Below are 23,513 nucleotides of genomic sequence, written 5' to 3'. Positions count from 1 at the left end.
CTTTCTATACAAATTGGTTGTGTGTGTATTCCCATTGGAACAAGCTATTACGGAGCGCCTCCGGTCGTGTGTCGTTAGCGTCAGAGCAATGAGTGAAACATTCCAGATTTAGTCCGTTAGGCCAAACGGTACTATTTCTGTCGGTCAATATTAACTTCTAGAGCAAGTACATAGAGCCAGTAAGGTTAGAAATGAGAAGATATCTGTTCCGTGACCGAGCCAAAGTATTCTGTCCTCCTACCGCACTAAGCAAGTGTGGGCAGACCACAGGCATATCTGTATTTATGTACCGTGTCGCTCCGGTAAACATAACGCTATGCCGAATGGGTTCATGTGAGACGTCACTAGTAAACCCACCCTTTCCATGGTGAGAGGACCCTATTTTGTGCTTGGAAGTGATATTTCTGAACAACGTAGGATTAGCTTGCACGGGATGCTAAGCTAACAAAATAGAAACATTATTTCCGGTGTCCATTTAAATTCCCCCGCCTTGCGCGACGGAAGTCCAGCCCTTTGTACTTCCGTTTGATTTCAGTATTCTGCATCACTGGTGGTGAAGTACATCGCAAGTACATCTCTTAAAAGAAGTAGGGTAAATCCAAACGTGGATCACGTTAAGATATCCAGCCAATCGCAATTGACTGGATATCGATGTTTCATTCAATTGAACTAACAAGTGAAATTGACAGATTTACCTTTTAAATAATATCCAATTTTATTGGGCTTCTACAATGAGACAAGATTAACGTTTTCCACATTAACTTCTTATGGCTGCAGGGGCACTATTGAGAAGCTTGGATGAAAGGTGCCCAGAAGTGCCCAGAGTAAACCGCCTGCTCCTCAGTATCAGTTGCTAATATATGCATATTATTATTAGTATTGGATAGAAAACACTCTGAAGTTTCTAAAACTATTCTAACGATGTCTGTGAGTATAAGAGAACTCATATGGCAGGCAAAAACCTGAGAAGAAATCCAAACAGGAAGTGAGAAATCTGAGGTTGGTGGATTTTCAAACCAGGCCCAATTGAATTCACATTGGGATATGAATGGAATTGTACTTCCTAGGGATTCCACTAGATGTCAACCTTCTTTAGAAACTTGAATGAGGATTCTACTGTGTTGTGGGACTGAATAAGAGCTGAATGAGTCAGCCATTTCCTGGTCACGCGTAATTCCACATGATATCGACTTGCGTTCCATTCCTCCTCAAGACACAAAGGAATTCTCCGGTTGGAACTTTATTGAAGATTTATGATAAACATCCTAATGATTGATTCTGTACTTAGTTTGAAATGCTTCTTCGACCTGTAATATAACTTTTTGAAGTTTTTGTCCGAAGAAATGCACGAGCGTTTTGGATATGTATACCAAACTCGCAAACAAAAGTAGCTAATTGGACATAAATAACGGACATTATCGAACAAATCAAGCATTTATTGTGGACCTGGGATTCCTGGGAGTGCATTCTGATGAAGATCATAAAAGGTAAGGGAATATTTATCATGTAATTTCAGTTTTTTGTTGACTCCAACATGGCGGCTAATTGTATTATATTTCTGAGCGCCGTCTCAGATTATTGTAAAGTTTTTTTAAATCTGACACAGCGGTTGCATTAAGGAGAGGTATATCTATAATTCCATGTGTATAACTTGTATTATCATTTACATTTATGATGAATGAGTATTTCTGTTGAATCGATGTGGCTATGCAAAATCACTGGATGTTTTTGGAACTAGTGAACATAACGCGCCAATGTAAACTCAGATATTTTGATATAAATATGAACTTTAACAAACAAAACATACATGTATTGTGTAACATGAAGTCCTATGAGTGTCATCTGATGAAGATCATCAAAGGTTAGTGATTAATTTTTATCTCTATTTGTGCTTTTTGTGACTCCTATCTTTGGCTGGAAAATGGCTGTGTTTATTCTGTGGCTTGGTGGTGACCTAACATAATCGTTTGTGGTGCTTTCGCTGTAAAGCCTATTTGAAATCAGACACTGTGGTGGGATTAACAACAAGATTACATTTAAAACGGTATAAGATACATGTATGTTTGAGGAATTTTAATTATGAGATTTCTGTTGTTTTGAATTTGGCGCCCTGCACTTTCACTGGCTGTTGTCATATCATCCCGTGAACAGGATTGCAGCCCTAAGAAGTTTTAACTTAGATAAAGCTCTCAGGTTAATTTAAAGTTTAATTCCCAGATATCCTATACAGGTTTGATCAATCATTAAAATCTGCTTTTGCAAAGCACAATCAATCTGTTCCGCCTCCAGCGGGAATTCCATATGGCTGTGGCCTGAGGGGAAATTATACCATAGTGGTGAATGTACCTACCATTACTTTTATGATAATCCAGCAATCTCAATTGGGTATCATCCTCTCATTGAATTTATTTAAATTGTCGAACATACCTTTCTAGGTTCTTCCAATTAAATGAGACATCTTAAACTTTGCAATAGTAACCTAAATGAACCAACTTCCCAGATAGCCTATCCAGGCATCATTAATCATTATCGATTAATTTAATTTGCTTTTGCAAATTCATTCACGTCCAACTCCCCATTCATTAATTCGAAGACTAATTGATCAGATATTAGGAAGATAACTTTCTAATCTGAATATTTTCCTTGGTGCCCCGACTCCCTAGTTAATTACAGTTACATAGCGTAATAATAATTACAGAGACTTATTTGATAAATAAGTCTTCAGTTTTAATGATGCCAAAGACACGACAGCATGGACCCTCAAAACACCTGTGACCTTTCAAATCAGAGAGCCTGTGACTTCTATTTAACATGACTGAAAATAGGATCAGCCAGTACATAGTTAGTTTTATACCCCTACACTCCAAAGGTTGTGTCCCGCCATTCATTCATTTTGGTACAGTGTGTCTCCTCAGCTGATTATTAGATGTTGTCAGACACACTTGGGTTTCTGAAGATGATTATCTTCCTCAAGTGTGCAGCGAATTCTGATAGATTAAAAGACAAAATGAGTATGATATCCTGGCATTTAAAACCTAAAAACAATTCTACATTTCTCGTAAAACAATTTTTTCGCATACCCAAAATGCCTACTATTTAGAATGCAAGAATTCAGACACGGCCTAAGTCTGTTGTCTTGGCACTGGTCCCTAGGAGTTTGGGGTTTCCCTTTGCCCTGTTCTGCCCTCCTGCTTTTAGACAGATGACTGGAAATTAGGTGGTTGGTCTGTCTGCCAGGGAAATTGGTGTAAAAGCTCCCCCTTCTGAAAACCTGAGAGGACTTAGTGTGCGTAATGAACAGGGTCAGAAACGGCAGGGCAGAACATGCTTTGGGAAAACATGAACCGTCTGATTGCATGGCCCTAACGAGGCTAAGCTGGGGCAGGCAATTAGAGGAGACAAGACCCTAACGAGCTGCAGCCAGTCTGAGCCACTTTCAATGACAGCTTTCAATGATTAGAGCTTTCTAATTATATATTTTTTTCTCTGAACTTGTACTTTGTGAGAAAAAAATAGGCTAAATTAGGATTTAAACAATTTGCTCGCATGCTCTGTTGCATGCTTTGAGAATGCCATGTTATTAGCACTCCGTAGCTTTAGCAGACCTTTGAACTTCAGAGCATATACTGTATCACTCGTTAAGCATTCCCCGTTTGTTCAGCGGAACTGACATGATTAAGGGAAGGATCATGAATCTGAGGACACCCGTCTAGACTATAAAACATCTCTAAATCATACTGTGTCTCTGTCTGTCCCCAAGATCAATACAGTATGTTCCAGCCACAGCAGCTCCTAGCCTCCAGTAAAAGATGAAAGCTTTATTTTGGTACTATGTTAACTGTTTAATGCAATGTCATGAACGCTACCTTTCAGAAACTTCCTCTGTGGGCGTCCAGTTGTCATTTGTGGGTATAGAGTTGAGTTAGATTGCATTGTCAATGCTGGGCGATGATTGTAGCTTTTCATAAGCACACACACATTTTTTGTTTGTTTTGCAGTCTGTGGAATGTGAGAGTCCATTGAGCATCTGACAGGCTGGCTCTGGGTTTGCCCCTGGGTTTAACCCCGGTGCTGTCTCTGACTGGGTCCCAGGGAGAGCTGTCTGCTCTGGGCTCAAGGCCAGTCTCACACACAAAACAAAGAATACCTGCCCAGAAACCTCAGCACCATGAAAACACTCCTCCCGGGAATGCCCATGCATTCAATTTTCTCTCTTGCTCTCTCTCGCTCTCTCATATACATAAAATTATGCAGGTACAGATGGGGAGAGGATATAGTTTTTTTTTGAAGTAGATGAAAGTGTCTTGATGTGTAGTGGCATGTTTCCTTTCCTCTCCAATCTCATTAAGTTCAATGAAAAATAATTTTGTTTATGATCAGAGGACAGCTGACGTCAGGCTATTGGCTCTGTGGCGTTACGCATACAGGGACCCAGCAGGACTAATCAAACACACTTTGGCTCCGTTTGGAAATACAATGTGTGGAAATTGCATGATTACCAACAGCAGTATTGGCTGTTGCTCTGATGATGACTGGTCCTGGGTAGCCATATTCTGTCGCTTTGTGTCAGCCCTCCTGCTCCTGATCCAAACTCAAACGCTGCTAACCACGTTTCTCTTTAATTAACAGATGTTTTTGTAAGTCTCTTTTCGTAATTTCTGTAGCAATTAATTTCACAGTTCTTTACCCTTTTGTTCTCCATCCATTCCCTTATTGTGGGTGTTGTGTGAACCTTTCTTAGTTTGGCTGTTTTGACCACCCTTTTATGACCAGGCCAATTTGGAGTTTCTGTGCCCACAGACCTGAATAAAGGCTTCATGATAAGAAAATATGAATTATGAATTCCCTTGAAACCCCCACTCTATACTATAATGTAATTATGATATGAATACCACTAAACCATATAGCTATAGCATTTCGCTACACTCGCATTAACATCTGCTAACCATGTCTATGTGAAATCAAATTTGATTTATAGTTCAGCAGTGTTCTATAAACATGTGTGTCCATAACAGCCAGGTACATTGCATTAGACAATGTCTTGACAAAATAAATTGACTCATTAAATAATCAGATTTGTCTATTGAAGATCCTAATGAAATGTGTGATTATTCTGTTCTCAGTATTTGGGGGTTTGACTTTTTAGGTTAAAAAAAAGTTGTGGAAAGTAAGGTGATCGGAAGGTTGGGTGTTCGATCGGCGGGTTGGGAGTTGGATCCTCGGTCGAGTCATACCAAAGACTCCAACATATCCCTCTCTGATTGGCACTCAGCATTAAGGAGATGAATTAGGGGTAAAGCCCTGTGACAGACTAGCATCCTGTCTAGCGTTCTATCCAGGGGGCGTCTTGTACAGCAAGCTGTCTCTCGCTGTAACGCTCGTCTGAAGAAGTGGACCAAGATGCAGCGTGAGGTAGGTTACTCATTATTTAATGATAACCAGGAACAACAAGAAAGAGAAAACCAACGAAACCTACAGCCTTGAAGGGCTCAACTGCAACAATACAAGGACAAGATCCCACAACTTAGGTGGGAAAAAAGGCTACCTAAGTATGATTCCCAATCAGAGACAACGATAGACAGCGGCCTCTGATTGGGAACCACACTCAGCCAAACGCAAAGAAATACAAAACATAGAATGCCCACCCAAATCACACCATGACCAAACCAAATAGAGACATAAAAAGGCTATCTAAGGTCAGGGCGTGACACTCGCTACAGAAACAGGGGGTCCTCCTGCCCTATGGGTCACTATGACTTGGGCTCTATTCAATCCATAAACAGAAGTTCAGTGTTACAGCGTGATTGAAATTTAAGGCAATGTTCCCGCATTAGCAGACAATGCATTCACAGTAAACGCTGCATATGTTGGCTCAATCGGAAATTACCTTTACATTTCTAGTGTGCTATCTGTAACACTTCAACGATACAGATTGGGGGGGGGTATACAGATTGCTTACTGTGACTCACTGTGACCACAAGTTGATGTGACCCAATTTCAACATCTAGTTTTGATTTAGGTTTAGTTGAGTTGGCAACTAACGTGAATTCAACAGAAAATGTCACCATGTAATTGGATTTAGGTTAAAAGTTGAGAGAAAAATCCCTCATCCCTTTTTGCAAATCCAAATCAGTTTTCCACTTTAAATTTTATGTTGTTGAAATCAAATCAAACTTTATTTCCCACATGCACTGAATACAACAAGTATAGACTTTACCGTGAAATGCTTACTTACAAGCCCTGAACCAACCAGTGCATTTTGAGGATTTGTTAAGCAGTCTAATGGCTTGGGGGTAGAAGCTGTTGAGGAGCCTTTTGGTCCTAGACTTGGCGCTCCGGTACTGCTTGGCGTGCGGTAGCAGAGAAAACAGTCTATAACTTGGTTGACTGGAGTCTACAATTTTATGGGCTTTCCTCTGACACCGCCTATTATATAGGTACTGGATGGCAGGAAGCTTGGCCCCAGTGATGATCTTACACATTGTTTACCTAGCTGGCTAGCTATATGTCTTAACAAAAGACTCCACTATGCAAGTAACCATTTCGGCTGCATTGGTAAATTCAGTTTGAGTATGCCAGGGCTCAGAATAACTGATGAATTTACGAATGCACCACACCCGTTGAATATGTTCAGTGTCAGTAAAAGTCGGCAAAAAAGGCTAATGAAATTGTTGCCAGCAGAGCTGATTAAGCTGTTTTCATGTTATCCAGAGGTAAACAAGTCATCGGCCAGAGCATCAAGTGTGCACTCTGAATGCTAACCGTTATTTGCTTGACAGTCACCAGCTGACGAAATGTCACGACCGCCACAGCCCTGGTTTGGATTTCCATTTCACACCTCACATTTTTTCAGGTTACTCACTTGTACATGCAATGAAATTGATATTACTGTTGATGTAACAATGAAAATGTAATAATGTAATAATGAAAAGGACCTTGAATATGCACAGGAATTTATTTACACTTTTCAGAAACAGTAGGGGCAGATGTGAAACAAATTTAACTGGAATGAAAGAAAACACGGTGAAATTAAAATCTCCCTCCACTCGTAAAGGTCTAGATTTTTCCTTAGCACCCCCTGTTGACAGCACCCCCAAACCAAAACAAAACATCTTCCTGCAGCCATGCTGTAAAGGTCTCTATTTTTCCTCAGTATCCCCTGTCGACAGCATCCCCAAACCAAAACATCTTCCTGCAGCCATGCTGTAAAAGTCTCTATTTTTCCTCAGCATCCCCTGTCAACAGCATCCCCAAACCAAAACATCTTCCTGCAGCCATGCTGTAAAGGTCTCTATTTTTCCTCAGCATCCCCTGTCGACAGCACCCCCAAACCAAAACATCTTCCTGCAGCCATGCTGTAAAGGTCTCTATTTTTCCTCAGCATCCCCTGTCGACAGCACCCCCAAACAAAAACATCTTCCTGCAGCCATGCTGTAAAGGTCTCTATTTTTCCTCAGCATCCCCTGTCGACAGCATCCCCAAACCAAAACATCTTCCTGCAGCCATGCTGTAAAGGTCTCTATTTTTCCTCAGCATCCCCTGTCGACAGCACCCCCAAACCAAAACATCTTCCTGCAGCCATGCTGTAAAGGTCTCTATTTTTCCTCAGCATCCCCTGTCGACAGCACCCCCAAACCAAAACATCTTCCTGCAGCCATGCTGTAAAGGTCTCTATTTTTCCTCTTCTTTCTCTCAGATAATGACAATATATCTTCAAACACAGAACTCTCCTTCACCTTTCCATTTCTGCCTCGTCTTTCAGGGTTGAAATACATTTATAGGGATACTTCAGGATTGTGGAAATGAGCATGCTAGCAGATACCCATAGACTTCCAGCCTTTGCATTGATGCTAGTTAGCATTAGCAAACCTTCCTTCATACTGGACACAGAGACGTAAAAATAGCACCCACCTTCATCTGACTATTGGGAAGTAGATCAAATCTAAATCATTTTCAAGACAGCGATCGTGACAGAACTACCCACCACAAACGGACCAAGCAGAGCGGCCAGGATGGGCAGACAGAGTGGAGGACATCTTGGATCTGGGAGGAGGTGATGTCAGGACATGAGAGCCTGCCGTGGAAGCAGGCAGAGGCAGCGAGGAAGGCGGAAGCAGAGAGAAAAGGGGACCAGCATTACACAGGTTCACGGCTGGCAAGGAAGACCGGGAGGCCACTCGAAAAAATATTTTTGGGGGAGGCACACGGGGAGGTTGGCGGAGCTAACTCCCCGTGCTCACGGTAGGGAGTGTGGTACTGGTCAGGCACCGTGTTATGTGGTGAAGCGCACGGTGTCTCCAGTGCGCGTTCACAGCCCGGTGCACTACATTCCAGCTCCCCGCATTGGACGGGCTAGAGTGGGCATCCAGCCAGGACGGATGGTAACGGCACAGCGCTCCTGGCCTCCAGTGCGTCTCTTCGGCCCAGGATATCCTATGCCGGCTCTGCGTCCTGTGCTAGCGCCCCGCATTTGCCGGGCGAACGTAACCATCCAGCCAGAACGGGTTGTGCCGGCTCTACGCTTGAGAACTCCATTGCGCCTCCACGGCCCAGTGTATCCGGTGCCTGCTCCACGTACCAGGCCTCTAGTATGTCTCCCCAGCCTGGTAAGCCCTGTGGCAGCTCCACGCGTCAGGCATCCAGTGCATCTCCCCAGTCCGGTGGGACCTGTTCCTGCTCCACGTTCGAAGCCTCCAGTGATGATCCATGGCCCGAAGTCTCCAGTGATGATCCATGGCCTTAAGCCTCCAGTGATGATCCATGGCACGAAGCCTCCAGTGATGATCCGTGGCATGAAGCCTCCAGGGTTGAAGCCTCCAGCGTTGATCCACGGTCCGGGGCCTGCAGCGAGGTCCCCTGTCCGGGGCCTGCAGCGAGGGTCCCCAGTCCGGTGTCGGCAAAGAGGGTTCCCGCACCAGAGGCACCACTAAAGTGGGGGGAGCCAGAGGTGGAGCGAGGTCTGCGTCCCGCACCGGAGTCGCCACCGAACTGACCGTAGAGATATTTTTATTCTCTGTCTGGTTGGTCAGGGTGTGACTCGGGTGGGAAACTCTATGTTCTTTGTTTCTATGTTTTGGCTGGGTATGGTTCTCAATCAGGGACAGCTGTCTATCGCTGTCTCTGATTGGGAATCATACTTAGGCAGCCTTTTTTACTTTTTTATTTGTGGGTAGTTGTCTTCGTTTAATGCATGTATAGCCTTACGGAGCTTCACGTTCGTTTTAGTTTTTTATTGTTTTGTTGGCGACATTTAAAAATATAGATAAAATGTACGCTCAGAACAGACGGGAGACTCTGGAAGCTCAGGACAGATGGGAGACTCTGGAAGCTCAGGACAGATGGGAGACTCTGGAAGCTCAGGACAGATGGGAGACTCTGGAAGCTCAGGACAGATGGGAGACTCTGGAAGCTCAGGACAGATGGGAGACTCTGGAAGCTCAGGACAGACGGGAGACTCTGGCAGCTCAGGACAGACGGGAGACTCTGGCAGCTCAGGACAGACGGGAGACTCTGACAGCGCTGGGCAGGACGAAGACTCTGGCAGCACTGGACAGGCGGGAGCACCTGTAGGAAGGAGACGGAGAGACAGCCTGGTGCGGGGGGCTGCCACCGGAGGGCTGGTGTGTGGAGGCGGCACCGGATAGACCGGACCGTGGAGGCGCACTGCAGGTCTCGAGCACCGAGCCTGCCCAACCTTACCTGGCTGAATGCTCCCCGTAGCCAGGCCAGTGCGGCGAGGTGGAATAGCCCGCACTGGGCTGTGTTGGGGAACTGGGGACACCATCCGTAGGGCTGGTGCCATGTACCCCAGCCCGAAGGAGACGCACTGGAGACCAGATGCACTGAGCCGGCTTCATGGCACCTGGCTTGATGCCCAACCTAGCCCGGCCGATACGAGGCGCTGCTATGTACCGCACCGGGCTATGCCTGCACACCGGGGACACTATGCGCCTCACGGCATAACACGGTCCCTGCCCGGTCCCTCTCTCTCCACGATAAGCACGGGGAGTTGGCGCAGGTCTCCAAACTGACTTCGCCACACTCCCCGTGTGCCCCCCCCACAACATTTTTGGGGCTGCCTCTCGGGCTTCCAGCCGTGCTGCCTCCTCATACCGCCACCTCTCAGCTTTCGCTGCCTCCAGCTCTGCCTTGGGGCGGCGATATTCCCCAGCCTGTGCCCAGGGTCCTTTGCCGTCCAGGATCTCCTCCCATGTCCAGGAGTCCTGAGATCGCTGCAGCTGCCCGTTACCACGCTGCTTGGTCCTTTGGTGGTGGGTGATTCTGTAACAGGATTCATCTTCCGCTGATGAGGAGTAAGAGAGGTCGGACCAATTTGCAGTGTGGTATATGTCCATTTTAATAATACAAACTGAACACTATACAAATACAAAATAACAAAGTGAAAGACAGAAACGAAAACCGAAACAGTTCCATGTGGAACACACAGACACAGAAAACAATCACCCACGAAACACTGGTGGGAAAAGGCTACCTAAGTATGATTCTCAATCAGAGACAACTAACGACACCTGCCTCTGATTGAGAACCATACCAGGCCAAACGCAAAATACAACATAGAAAAACAGACTGCCCACCCCAACTCACGCCCTGACCATACTAAAAACAAAGACAAAACAAAGGAACTAAGGTCAGAACGTGACAAATACATTGTGAAGCATTTGAAAGTGCAACACACTAGGCTGGCAGGAACATTAAGCTCTCAGCATTTAAACAACATTTAGTTGTAGTAAATTATTAGAGTCTATAAATCGCGCAAATAGGCTGTGACTTACTTAGAATTAAATAAAACATTTACGAAATGCCATATTAGGCTCAATTAAATAAACATTCCTTTGAATTAACTTTTAGAAAGAGGAGTTTGGCCAGAGTCTGTGGCTTCAGGCTCATGCGATGGTGCCTGGAAAGCAGGCCAGCAGCAGAGAATACCCTCTCTGCGCTTGCAGAGCCACTGGAGATGTTTAACACCCTTCAGGCCACTCTTCCCAGAATGGGCAGGGATGCAGAGTTTTTTTTTGTAGGTAGGCCTAAAGGTTTTTAGGCAAAATAACCCAATAGAAATGGAAAGCTCCTTGAAAGAGGTAACATGTCAGGCCTATTGGGCCAAAATCAATGATAGCCTATTGTATAGATAATAGAACGAAAATTAACAAAACGTTTAAGAGATCTGATTGTTTGCTTATAAAATACTTTGCTCAAATGACACACTTAGTTGGCTACCCATCTCGTTCCTTTCGGTTAGCATGTACATGTAGTATAGCATCACGCTTTCAGGAATACGTGTCTAGATTCCACAATGATTCTTTAGTTGTGGGCACTACATCACTGCACTCCCTCTCTTGCTTTTGGTCCACTTCATCTTTGTAAGTCACCTTGATTTTGCACCTGTGTTTTTTATCAGTTTATTTATTTAAATATTTAGCAAACTCCATGACAGGGGTTATAGCAGCACCCAAGTAGCCTACAAATACATGCTGGGCTGGGCATGCCCTGAACTCATAAAGTGAAGTGAGCACTACTGGAGTGAAATTGGAGAGGGCGAAAAGGCCGACGCTCCAGCCTTTGGGAAACTCGCTCCGCACTCAAGTCAAATTGGGCATGCTCCGCTCACATACTTTGCTCACGATCTCTGTCTCTTCCTGGTGGATGGACAGAGCAAGGGAATCAACTGGACAGCTCTCTGAGCCATAACAATATACATAGATGAGCCAAGAAAACTGTAATTTGCTATTCTGTTAGATTGTCTTATTTTAATCTAAAACTAAATCACTAGAATGGCACCAGGATAGATTAAATATTTATTCAAGGATTTAGCAGGCTATTACACAATCCAAAAAAGCAATAACTCTTACTGTTTGCCCTATAGAAGATCAATTCATTAATTCAACTGTAGGTTGTGATTACCTTACTGTTAATCTTATGGCCAGCATAGCCCTTAGTGTGCCAAAACATTCCTGGGTCCCTGGGTCACGTAGGCACACTAAGCTGAGCAGTTCTCTGAATGGTGGAACTCATGCTATTGATATAGCTTTTAGTCTGGAGCTGAAATGAGATTCAATTCACCTGGTGTCTAGAAGCTCTCTGGGTGATGGAGAGCAAATTACAAATGATTAATGTTTTTGATACCTATGCCCTGGGTATGGGATTCCAAAAAATGCAATACCTTTGTAATAAAGAAATTAACTCTTAGCCCCAAGGTTCAATCCATATTATCATTTACAAGGGTCCTCTCCCTCTCCTATGAGGGCACATTGAACAGCAGTTCACTGATCATCCATTGTTGAAGTAATTCTAGAGTCAGAGATGACCATACATCGGGTAGCACAACCCTTCCAAATATCCTCCCCCTCACACATGAGCATGCCAACCTCACCACAATGGCATATTTTGCTTTGGCTAGTTTGGAAAAGACACCCAAATATACTTGTTGGCACCGCCAAACTGGCATGAACAAAACAAAACCACAGGCATCACCAACATGAGACCCAAACTACTCTCAGTTTAAACTCAGTTTATTTTGTTTATTCTCAATTGCTTTGGTTGAAAATAATGTTTGCCTGTCAGCCAAGTTTGTGCTGAATTCCAGCCTCAGAGATGGAACAGTGGAAACAGGAGTCTGGGTACTGCCTTCCCTGCGGTGTTGTTAACTCTTTATCATGTGTTATTGTATCTGAGTTTGAGGCCAGAAGCCTACAATACAAACACACGGGAGAAAATATGCTTTGGTCTGAATAATCACAAAACATAAAAGTTGATTAGGTTGCATTGAGAACGTTTATCTACTTTTTACACAAGGCTTGGACTAGTTCCTGTTGGCCATATTGTAGGTTTTCAAATTCTCAAACCAAATATCTTCTTCTTTCTGAGCCTGAGTGTTGGGAGGGGATGTAGGAGGGAAGGAGTGGGGATAGAGGAGTCATCACATCACCAGCTAGCCAGCAGCTAGGTGGACCAGACAGGCCAGGAAACCCGTGTCCAGACCCCAGCACAGGCTCTCTCTCCAAGGAGAGTGGTGCCAGGAGCACATGCCAGCAGGCCAGAGCCAAACGGGTGTTAGTGTCCATCCTCCCAACTCTCTCTGTGAGAGTGTTTCTGTGCAACATGTCAATATCGCAGAGGCATTGGCCAACCCTAATGCTAGGTTCTGAATGGCAGATGGATTGGCATGGTAGTGGGAATGACAGGACATGTTTGTGTGTCCCTTTGTGTCTAATATGTTCGGTGGGTGAAGAGACACAGCTAGCTTTAAAATGTCATTAAGTGGTAATTTACCCCTGAATCTTACCCAAATTGTAAGGGATTTGTTTGCCGAATGTAAGCTTTGGTGATAAAGCAGATGGAGTATGTTTGTAATTCACAGCAATAGTCACTAATAGGCTGTGTTTAGACCACTTTAAAAAAGTATTTGTTGTTTCCACGTATTATTTCCAGTCATAAAGTTGCATGGACTCTTTCAAGCTCGATCAACAAAATGTACTAATGAAATATAAAATAATTGTATTTATTGGTCCCATACACAGTATAGCAGGTGTTGTGGTGGCTGCAGAGAAATGCTTATGCTCCTAGTACCTATCAATCAATAAAGTGAAAAAGTAAATGTCAACAAGCACACAATAATACAAAATAAAAAAATTATCAAAAGTTTAGTACAGCAGCAGATATATCTATAGTATGTAAACAATATTAAAATGACTAGTGTTCAATGGCTATGTACATTCTGTAGGACAGCAGTCCCTAAGGTGCAGGGTAGAGTACCCGATGGTAGCCGGCTAGTGACAGTGACTGAGGAGCAGCGTACTGGGCAGAGGGCAGGGTAATAGGCGGAGGCCGTCTAGTGGTGGCTGTTTAACAGTGTGATGGCCTGGGGATAGAAGCTGTTTGTCACTCGGTCCCAGCTTTGATGCACCTGTACTGTCTCCATCTTCTAGATGGTAGTGGGGGTCAACAGGCCATGGCTTAGGTCCTTGATGATCTTCTTGGCCTTCCTGTGACACCAGCTGCTGTAGATGACCTGGAGGGCACCACCCTCTGAAGAGGCCTTTGGTTGCGGACGGTGCAATTGCTGTACCAGGTGGTGATACAGCCTGACAGGTTGCTCTAAATGGTTGTTCTCAACCTGATGGGTTGCTCTCAATCTGTCGAAGTTTCTGAGGGCCTTAGGGGCCAAGCCAAATCCTGAGGTTGAAGAGGCGCTGTTGCGCCTTCTTCACCACACTGTCGGTGTGAAGGGACCATTTCAGGTCGTCAATGATGTGCATGCCGAGTAACTTGAAGCTTTTGACCCTTTCCACTGCAGAGTAAACTGCCTCCTACTCAGTCCCAGATGCTAATAGATGCATATTATTAGTAGATTTGGATAGAAAACACTCTAAAGTTTCTAAAACTGTTTGAATGATGTCGGTGAGTATAACATAACTCATATGGCAGGCGAAAAGCTGAGAAAAATCCAACCAGGAAGTGGGAAATCTGAGGTTTGTAGTTTTTCAAAGCTTGGCCTATCGAATACACAGTGTCTATGGGGTCAAATTGCACCTCCTAAGGCTTCCAATAGATGTCAACCGTCTTCTACTATAAAGGAGGGGGGAATGAGGGCTCTTTGAGTCAGTGCTCTGGCAGAGTGTCACAGAGTTAGCTCTCATTCCATGGCTTTTCTACAGACAATGGAATTCTCCGGTTGGAACATTATTGAACATTCATGATAAAAACATCCTAAAGATTGATTCTATACAACGTTTGGTATGTTTCTACGAGCAGTAATCTAACTTTTTGGAATTTTTGCCCGACCTTTCCACTGGAAGCACGCGCGTTTCGATTTGTTTACCAAACGCCCTAACAAAAGCAGGGATATGGACATAAATTATTAACTTTATCGAACAAATCAAACATTTATTGTGGAACTGGGATTCCTGGGAGTGCATTCTGATGAAGATCATCAAAGGTAAGTGAATATTTATAATGCTATTTCTGACTAATGTTGACTGTGCAACATAGTGGATATTTATTTTGGCTGGTTTGGGCTCTGAGCTCCGTACTCAGATTATTGCATGGTATGCTTTTTCTGTAAAGTTTTTTTGAAATCTGACACAGCAGTTGCATTAAGGAGAAGTATATCTAAAGTTCCATGCATAACAGCTGTATTTTCATCAACGTTTATAATGAGTATTTCTGTAAATTGATGTGGCTCTCTGCAAAATCACCGCATGTTTTGGAAGCAAAACATTACTGAACATAACACGCCAATGTAAAATGAGTTTTTTGGAAATAAATATGCACTTTATCGAACAAAACATACATGTATTGTGTCATCTGATGAAGATCATCAAAAGTTAGTGATTCATTTTATCTCTATTTGTGCTTTTTTGTGACTCCTCTCTTTGGCTGGAAAAATGGCTGGGATTTTCTTGTGGAGCTTTCACTGTAAAGCATTTTTTAAATCACACATTGTGGCTGGATTAATGAGAATTGTATCTTTAAAATGGTGCCTAATACTTTTATGTTTGAGAATTTAGATTTATGAGATTTCTGTTGTTGTATTTGGCGCCCTGCAATTTCATTGGCTGTTGGCGCTAGCGGAACCCCGTTCCCGGACAGGTTAACCACTAGGCTACCGTGGTACAGTGTTAGTACAGTGCTGTTCCCTGAGAGCCGGGTCGGTGTCGGCTTGTGGGGGAATGTGCACGGCAGTGACTATAATGGAAGAAAATTATCGAGGGGTAATGTGGTCTGCATTTGATGGTGAGGTATTCCAGATCGGGACAATAAAAGGATGAGTTTCTGTACGTTACCCCAATCACACCATGAGTTTTCATGAGACATACTGCTCCACCTCTGTGTTTCCCGGTGAGTTTGTTGTTCCTGTCCGCGCAATGAATGGAGAACCTCGCTGGTTGTATGGACGGGGACAATATATCCAGAGAGCGACACAATTCCGTAAAACAGAGTATGTCCTTTATGTCGCTCTGGAAGGAGATCCTCACCCTGAATTCATCTATTTTATTTTCCAGGGACTGAATGTTAGAGAGTAATATACTCAGAAGCGGTGAGTGGTATACCTGCTTCCCGAGTCTGACTAAGACCCCACTTCTCCAGCGGTGACGTTTTGGAGTATCCCCGGGATGAATGGGGCTGACTCGGGCAGTTCAAACAAAGGGACATTTCTGGTAAGGGAAGTCATGCCTTGTAAAATTTCTCATCAACCATACGGGAGCTGCCATTGGCGTCCCTCATGTAGGTAAGTGACCGTTGATCTAATATCCAAAAGTTATTTTCAGCTGTAGGTAATAGTACTAGAAATGTTCTGAGCAAATAATGTAAGAAATAACACAACAACAAAAATAATAATGTAAAGTTGGCTAGGAGCTAGAAGCAGGGCGACCATGTCTGTTGGCCCCACTTGACCGTATAACCTACAATTTTCCTAGTCAATTTTAGTTATAACTTCAAATGTAGAGTTTTCCAAACTAACACCAAATTTACTTTGACTAATAAAAGAAAGTCAAATCAACTTTACAGTTTCAGTACAACCTGCTATTTATAGTTGAATCAATTAATGTTTTGGTAGAGAACTTCACATTTTCAATTAATCTAATTTACTATCAATTTAAACAGACTATACCTGCATATACAGTACCAGTCAAAAGTTTGGACACACCTACTCATTCAAGGGTTTTTCTTTATTTATACTATTTGTTTTTACATTGTAGAATAACAGTGAAGACATCAAAGTAACACATTTGGAATCATGTAGTACACAAAAAGTGACAAACAAATCCAAATATATTTTATATTTGAGATTCTTCAAATAGCCCCCCTTTTCCTTGATGACAGATTTGCATACTCTTGGCATTCTCTCAACCAGCTTTATGATGTAGTCACCTGGAATGCAAGTCAATTAACAGGTGTGCTCTTTAAATGTTCATTTGTGGAATTTCTTTCCCTCTTAATGGATTTGAGCCAATCAGTTGTGTTGTGACAAGGTAGGGGTGGTATACAGAAGATATCCCTATTTGGTAAAAGACAAAGTCCATATTGTGGCAAGAACAGCTCAAATAAGAGAAATGACCATCATTACTGTAAGACATGGAGGTTATTCAACCCGGAAAATGTCAAGAACTTTGAAAGTTTCTTCAAGTGCAGATACGTTATTTCATAGTTGTGATGACTTTACTATTATTCTACAATATAGAACATAGTAAAAATAAAGAAAAACCCTTGAATCAGTAGGTCTGCCCAAACTTTTGACTGGTAGTGTATGTAAATGTGATTTCATATATATATATATATATATATATATATATATATATATATATATATATATATATATATATATATATATATATATATATATATATATATATATATATATATATATATATATATATATATATATATATATATATATATATATATATATATATATATATATATATATATATATATACACACATTTGCAAACATTTCTAAAAACCTGTTTTTTCTTTTTCATTATGGGATATTGTGTGTAGATTGATGAGGGAAAACAACAATTTAATCAATTTTAGAATAAGCATGTAACGTAACAAGATTTGGAAAAAGTCAAGGGGTCTGAATACTTTCCGAATGCACTGTAGATGATGCCTGTACGATGTTTGACTGATTGTTGCTAGTGTCTCAACTCAATTTGAGTGGTCCACAATGTGTTCTTTAAAAAAAATATATATATTGTATTATTGCATCATTGTGGAGTAACATTAAATACATTTTTCTAACTCTACTTTAATGCACTAACTGTAGTCATTCTGGATAAAAGCGTCTGCTAAATGACCATTTTGTAAATGTTCAAATTAAACAGTTTCAAAGATTGCTAGGCATTATTCTAATGAGCTACGCCCCCCCCCCCCCCCCCCCCCCCCCCCCCCAAATAAATAAATTGAAGTCCTCTGAACTTGACATTCTTTTGTCAATAGAGCTGTTCTGTTGTTTTAGAGGATTTTAGTTTTTGGGCAGTAAAACTGCATAAGTGTCACTTTCCACATTCTAGAGGACCGAGTTTTTGAAATCAGTGGAATTTGAGTATGATAGCTAAGGAGTTGGAGAAAACACCTGTCTCGGGATTACATCTTCAAACTAAGGGCAACCATGGCATCCGACAGGAGACACATCAATCTATGAATGATGTATATGGGTAAGATAGTCTAGCTAGCTACATTTACAGATATTACACATTACTAATTTTGAAATAAAATGCTTTCATTTCAAGTTAGTGTACTGTTTTGCATATGATCTTATTATTCGTATCTCAGAGCCATTTGCTTGGCTAGCTATAGCCTATTGTTAGGTAGCTAACATTGAACCTGGTTGGTTTGCTACCTGCAGATTCATGCACAGTAGTAACGTCATGAGTTGGGATTATGTAGCTGGCTAGCTACATGTCTTAACAAAAGACTCCACTATGCAAGTAACCATTTCGGGTGTGTTCATAAATTCAGTCTGGCCCACTACTCCAATTTCAGAGCACTCGTCAGTGTGCCAGAGTCCAGAATAACTGATGAATTTACGAACGCTCAACACCTGTTTAATATGGCCGGTGTCAGTAAACATTGGCAAAAAAGCATCATGAAGTTGTTGCCAGCAGCACAGTTAGTTACCAACACTCTGGATAACATGAAAACAGCCTAACCAGCTCTGCTAGTGTGAGTAAAATGGTCAGAGTGGGGTGTTCTCATTTGTGTCTGGAAGTAGCTAGCAAGCTAGTCAGTCAATGTTAACCAGTTAGCTTGGGTGCTTGACTGCCATTGTTTGACTGCCAATCTCTAGGTTTCTTCCTAGATTTCTGCCTTTCTAGGGAATTTTTCCTAGCCACCGTGCTTCTTCATCTGCATTGCTTGCTGTTTGGAGTTTTAGGCTGGGTTTCTGTATAGCACTTTGTGACATTGGCTGATGTAAAAAGGTCTTCATAAATACATTTGATTGATTGTGAGGTCAGACCGTTCGGATCAACCCTACTCATCGACCAGAGCGTCCAGTGTGCGCTCTGAATGCTCCGAGAGCGAAATGCTCTGAATTTACAAACGGACAATCTGACAGCACAGTTGCAGGCACCAAGGCTCTAGATAATATGACAACCTAACCAGCTCTGCTAGGGCGAGTAATGTCCATTGAGATGTTCTCTCATTTGTGTTTGGACGTAGCTAGCAAGTTAGCTTGGGTGCTTGACTGCTGTTAGTACAGAATGCTCGGATCAACCCTTAAAGAGATGGGTGGGGTTAAAGCTTAAGAGGGTGTGAACGATGCTGAATGGGTGTAGATAAAGAACAGCTCTCCAGTAGTAGTACCAAAACATTTTAAAATCCATTTCCTCAAAAGTGAGTTCACAAGTTTATCAACTTTCAAAGCAGAATTACTTCCCCATTGTTCCTTAACTGTAGTGTATGATATACCATTTTGTACCATTTTGTCTCTACTTTTTTCCAATGTAAAAAACACAATTTCAATTTTTGCTACATTAGATCGATTTGAGCCAGTCAGCCACATTTTAGTCAACAAAATGTATGTTGCTTCAGTTTCTTTGACTTCATGGCTGTGTACTTCTAAATTGAGTAAACACATTGTTTTTGTTTACTCAACTGGATTCTTTTTTTTCTCTCAGTGAGTCAACATTTTCCTAATTTTGTTGACTTGGCTTGATAACTCTCAGTGAGTCAACATTTTCCTAATTTTGTTGACTTGGCTTGATAAGATGAGACATTTTGACTGAATCTCAATAACTTTTATACAGTGCACAGGCAGACCAATTTCTCTAATTGGTCTTTTGAGCAATCAGATCAGATCTTTGGCCAATACTTGGGCAAAAGATCAGAATTGGGCTGCCTAAACGCAGCAAGACACTTTAAGACTCATGTCGAGCCTTGGCTGAGTTTGTGAGGTGTTACCTGGAAGGCACAGAAAGCTGTGCCACGGTTCTGTCATCAGTCATGAGTGTTAGAGTTTGGTTTGTTTCCCAGTGGCGTCACAGCAGGCTGAGGTGGTTGGAATAAGAAAGACCACAATCCCAAGTGTTTCACACAGCATGGACTTCTCCAGAAATACAACCAGAGAGTTCCCTGCACAGAGGGACACCACTCATGTTAATCACAGAGTTCCCCTATTATTCTGTGGTGCTCTATGCCAAAAACTAAGTAATACTGCACATGCCCACATACACAAACACACAAACACTGACACACACACACAAACATGCACGTATACACTGACAAACAAATATCAACCATTTTAGAGGGCTACTTTTCCTCCCCACCCCAAAACATCTGTGGGCAGCTGGTGGAGCAACTATCTGACTCTCTTTCTTTCTCTGTGGTGATCAAACTGGTGGATGAAGTGTTATAGGGCCTTGCACTACCAAACAGCAGGAAGCTAAACTGAAAGGTCAACAGACTTATTAGTTCAGTTGCTTCTGAAATGGGAGTCACTAATACATCTCTGACACATGCACACACAACTAGTGTAGTAGTGGAGACCCCCCTTTTATCACCATTCCTTAGGTTGATAAACTGCCTCCCGTGTCCTGATGCTGGACAATGTCAGTATTTATGCCCAACAAAATAAAATAAGTGAAGACATTTGTGGCTGCCCTCCAGGTATCCTAGGCTACACATGGTTTGTTGCGGAGGAGAGTGTGTGTTCCTGCAGCATGTGTAATGACATCCCTATGCGTAGGAGGAGGAGAAGAAGTGAAATTACATGATTAGAAGTGGAAAGAAAAAACTGACAGCTCTGGCAATGCAATTCTTATGAGTTTGGAGATTATGGTAAGTTCTGTGGAAGCGCAAAATTCATACAATTTATGGTGCCATTCCATCAAGCTCCGAGCTCGACCTTGCTATACCATTCATTCTGAAGAAATATGTTGCGCAACAACAGCACCCTTAGAAGACAGGATTTCCTGTATTTGCTTGCTGTTCTCTCAGTTTTTGTATATGACAATGATATGTGAGGATGGAAGTAGGGGGTGTGGGGACATTGCAAGGAGGGACAAGATTATATGTACTTTATAGTGCATTAATGTACAGGGATCGGAAACATATCTTTATGCACAACCCAACCCCCTGAGACACACACATATGCCAAGTGGTGGGAAGCAATCACAGTGCAGCAATTATAGGTGGTTAAGTGCCTAGTTTAGATGCACAACACCAGGCGATAGAATTTAGGATAATGCCAGCAACCCTCTGCAATAAATCTTCTGAGCTAGGATTCTAACCAGCAACCCTCCAGTTGCTGGCCTGCTTTTTTTAGTCACTAGGCTACTTGATGCCACAATATCACCAGTCACACACTTCCACAAACAACTGCAGCAGCCCATCACCATGACAACCAGACCACTTCCATCCAAGGACCCCTCAACAGTATTACGTATTGCATCTCCAAAATATACCACCAGGTTGTCTCACATGAGTGGGGAAATTAATGAAAATGTTCTGATTATTGGGTATTCATCTCTGTTTCTGTATCTTTCTCATCCTACTCTCCTGCACCATTTCTCCCCCGTCTCTCTGTGTGTGTGTGTGCTGTGCAGTGACTAAATAGGTGCGTGAAATACCACTACTCCAGTGGAGGCTGCTGAGGGGAGGATGGCTCATTATAATGGCTGGAACGGAGTAAATGGAATGGCATCAAACACATGGTTTCCATGTCTATGATGTATTTTATACCTTTCCACTCATTCTGCTCCAGCCATTACCACAAGCCTGTCCTCCCCAATTAAGGTACGGGCCAACCTCCTGTGCACTACTCAACTGATTGTTGTGAAATAAGGAGGCGTTTCAAACCCACCTGAATCACTATCTTCAATAAGACAGGTGACACGATTGTGGTGCATATCTTCTCCCTTTGGGGCCCATGGTACTTCTGGCCCATGGTGAAGAGCATCGGAGAGGCCAGGAGGAACGAAGCCACCCACATCCCGCTGATCAGCTTCTTGGTGCGGCTGCGCGACATGATGCTCTTCGCCTTGAAAGGGTGGCAAATTGCCATATAACGCTCCACGCTGAGGCTGGCGATATTGAATGCTGTGGCATAAGAGCAAGCATCCCGAATGAAATAGTAACCTTTACAAACGACTCCTCCGAACGCCCAAGGGTGATGGACCCAGATGAAGTTATAGAGTTCAACGGGCATACTAAGGACAAGTATGAGCAGGTCGGAGACGGCGAGACTCGCTAGGTGGTAGTGGACAGTGCTTTGGAGATTTTGTAGTGACTTCTTGGTCAGCAGGGTGTACAGCGTAACGGAGTTTCCTAAGCAACCGACCGCAAAGAGCGCGATATAGATCACAGTGACCAGGACTTTCGAGTAGATGTTAGTGTTCACGTCCAATGAGTCCTCCTCATAGAACCCCGATCCGTTGTCAAACAGAGAGTAGTTCACCAGACGCAGAGAGTAGTTGTTTCCCTGAGTCAGAAGTTTCTGAGCCAACGCGCGTAAATCTAGAAAGTCGCGCCCTGTCAGTGTAAAATTACCCTCCATATTGTGTAATGTAAATAATTTACTCTTAGAATCACTTGTTAAAGACTGCAAAATATAAAAATCCTGTTGAGAAAACACATGTAGCGTTAGTGAGGGAAGTGAGTTTGCGCGTAAAAGCAGCAAAGCGAGAGTACGGATTAGAGCCCAGGAGGCAAGTTGTGATGATTTTATATCTGGCACAGGAGGAGGCGTGCTTTGACTCGAAACCTTGTACGATGACGCAGTGGCATTCAGTAAAAAAAAATGTTTTTGTTGATATATGCATTGATATTTCACCATGAATACCTAAAGTAGACTTGATCATTATAAACGGATTCTTTCCATTAATGGCTTTAGAAAGTAGATAGCCTTCATCTATGTCTATAAATGTTGACTGAAATATCATTGGCTATTGGACTAATATATTTGGGGGGGAAAAATGGACATTGAAATGACTGAATGAAAATGACAAGTGATCTCTGGATTTTGATATGTAATAGTTTTAGAAAACTAGAGTGCTTGGGTGTGCTTAACTACTCTTTGTATCAGAGACAGCCAGACTCTGTGTGTGTGTGTGTGTGTGTGTGTGTGTGTGTGTGTGTGTGCACCCAAGAGAAAGATTCATGATGAATGGTTACTGTAACTCACATCTGTATGGAGAGCAGCAGAGCAGAGGATAATGCCTAATCAATGTGAAATATACAGCAGCAAAAAAAGAACATGTAAACAAAAATGTAATCAACTAAGCAGACAATGATTGCATGCATTAGTTTATAAAGGGCTCTTTGTACAGCCTTATTGCTTAATGGGATATAGAAGCACCTAAATCTTTTTGAATGGATTTTGTGTTGGAGAAGATGCCGACTCCCTCTCCTCCTACATCTTTCTACACAGGGCCCCATGGAGAAGATTTAAGCTACCACATCCTTAGAAGCTTTCCACTGGGGACAGATGTCAATTTAGTGTCTATGGTAACAATGGCGCCGGAGAAGAAGGCTGACGTTTTACGTGTC

The 23,513-nt window shown here is 42.7% G+C and overlaps 1 protein-coding gene across 1 annotated transcript in view; it reads right to left on the bottom strand.

The window, feature by feature from the left end:
- The window catches only part of LOC109907967 (neurotensin receptor type 1-like), a 45,780-nt gene extending 23,117 nt beyond the window's left edge, over positions 1-22,663 (bottom strand). Inside the window, exon 1 of the mRNA XM_020506285.2 lies at positions 21,829-22,663. Within this exon, the coding sequence (XP_020361874.1) occupies positions 21,829-22,521 (693 nt within the window). The 5' untranslated portion in view covers positions 22,522-22,663. The remainder of the gene's footprint in view (positions 1-21,828) is intronic.
- Between the last annotated feature and the right edge of the window lie 850 nt (positions 22,664-23,513).

Source organism: Oncorhynchus kisutch, linkage group LG17, assembly GCF_002021735.2.
Source record: "Oncorhynchus kisutch isolate 150728-3 linkage group LG17, Okis_V2, whole genome shotgun sequence".
In the NCBI taxonomy this organism is placed as follows: domain Eukaryota; kingdom Metazoa; phylum Chordata; class Actinopteri; order Salmoniformes; family Salmonidae; genus Oncorhynchus; species Oncorhynchus kisutch.
This window is presented reverse-complemented; position numbering and strand designations above follow the sequence as displayed.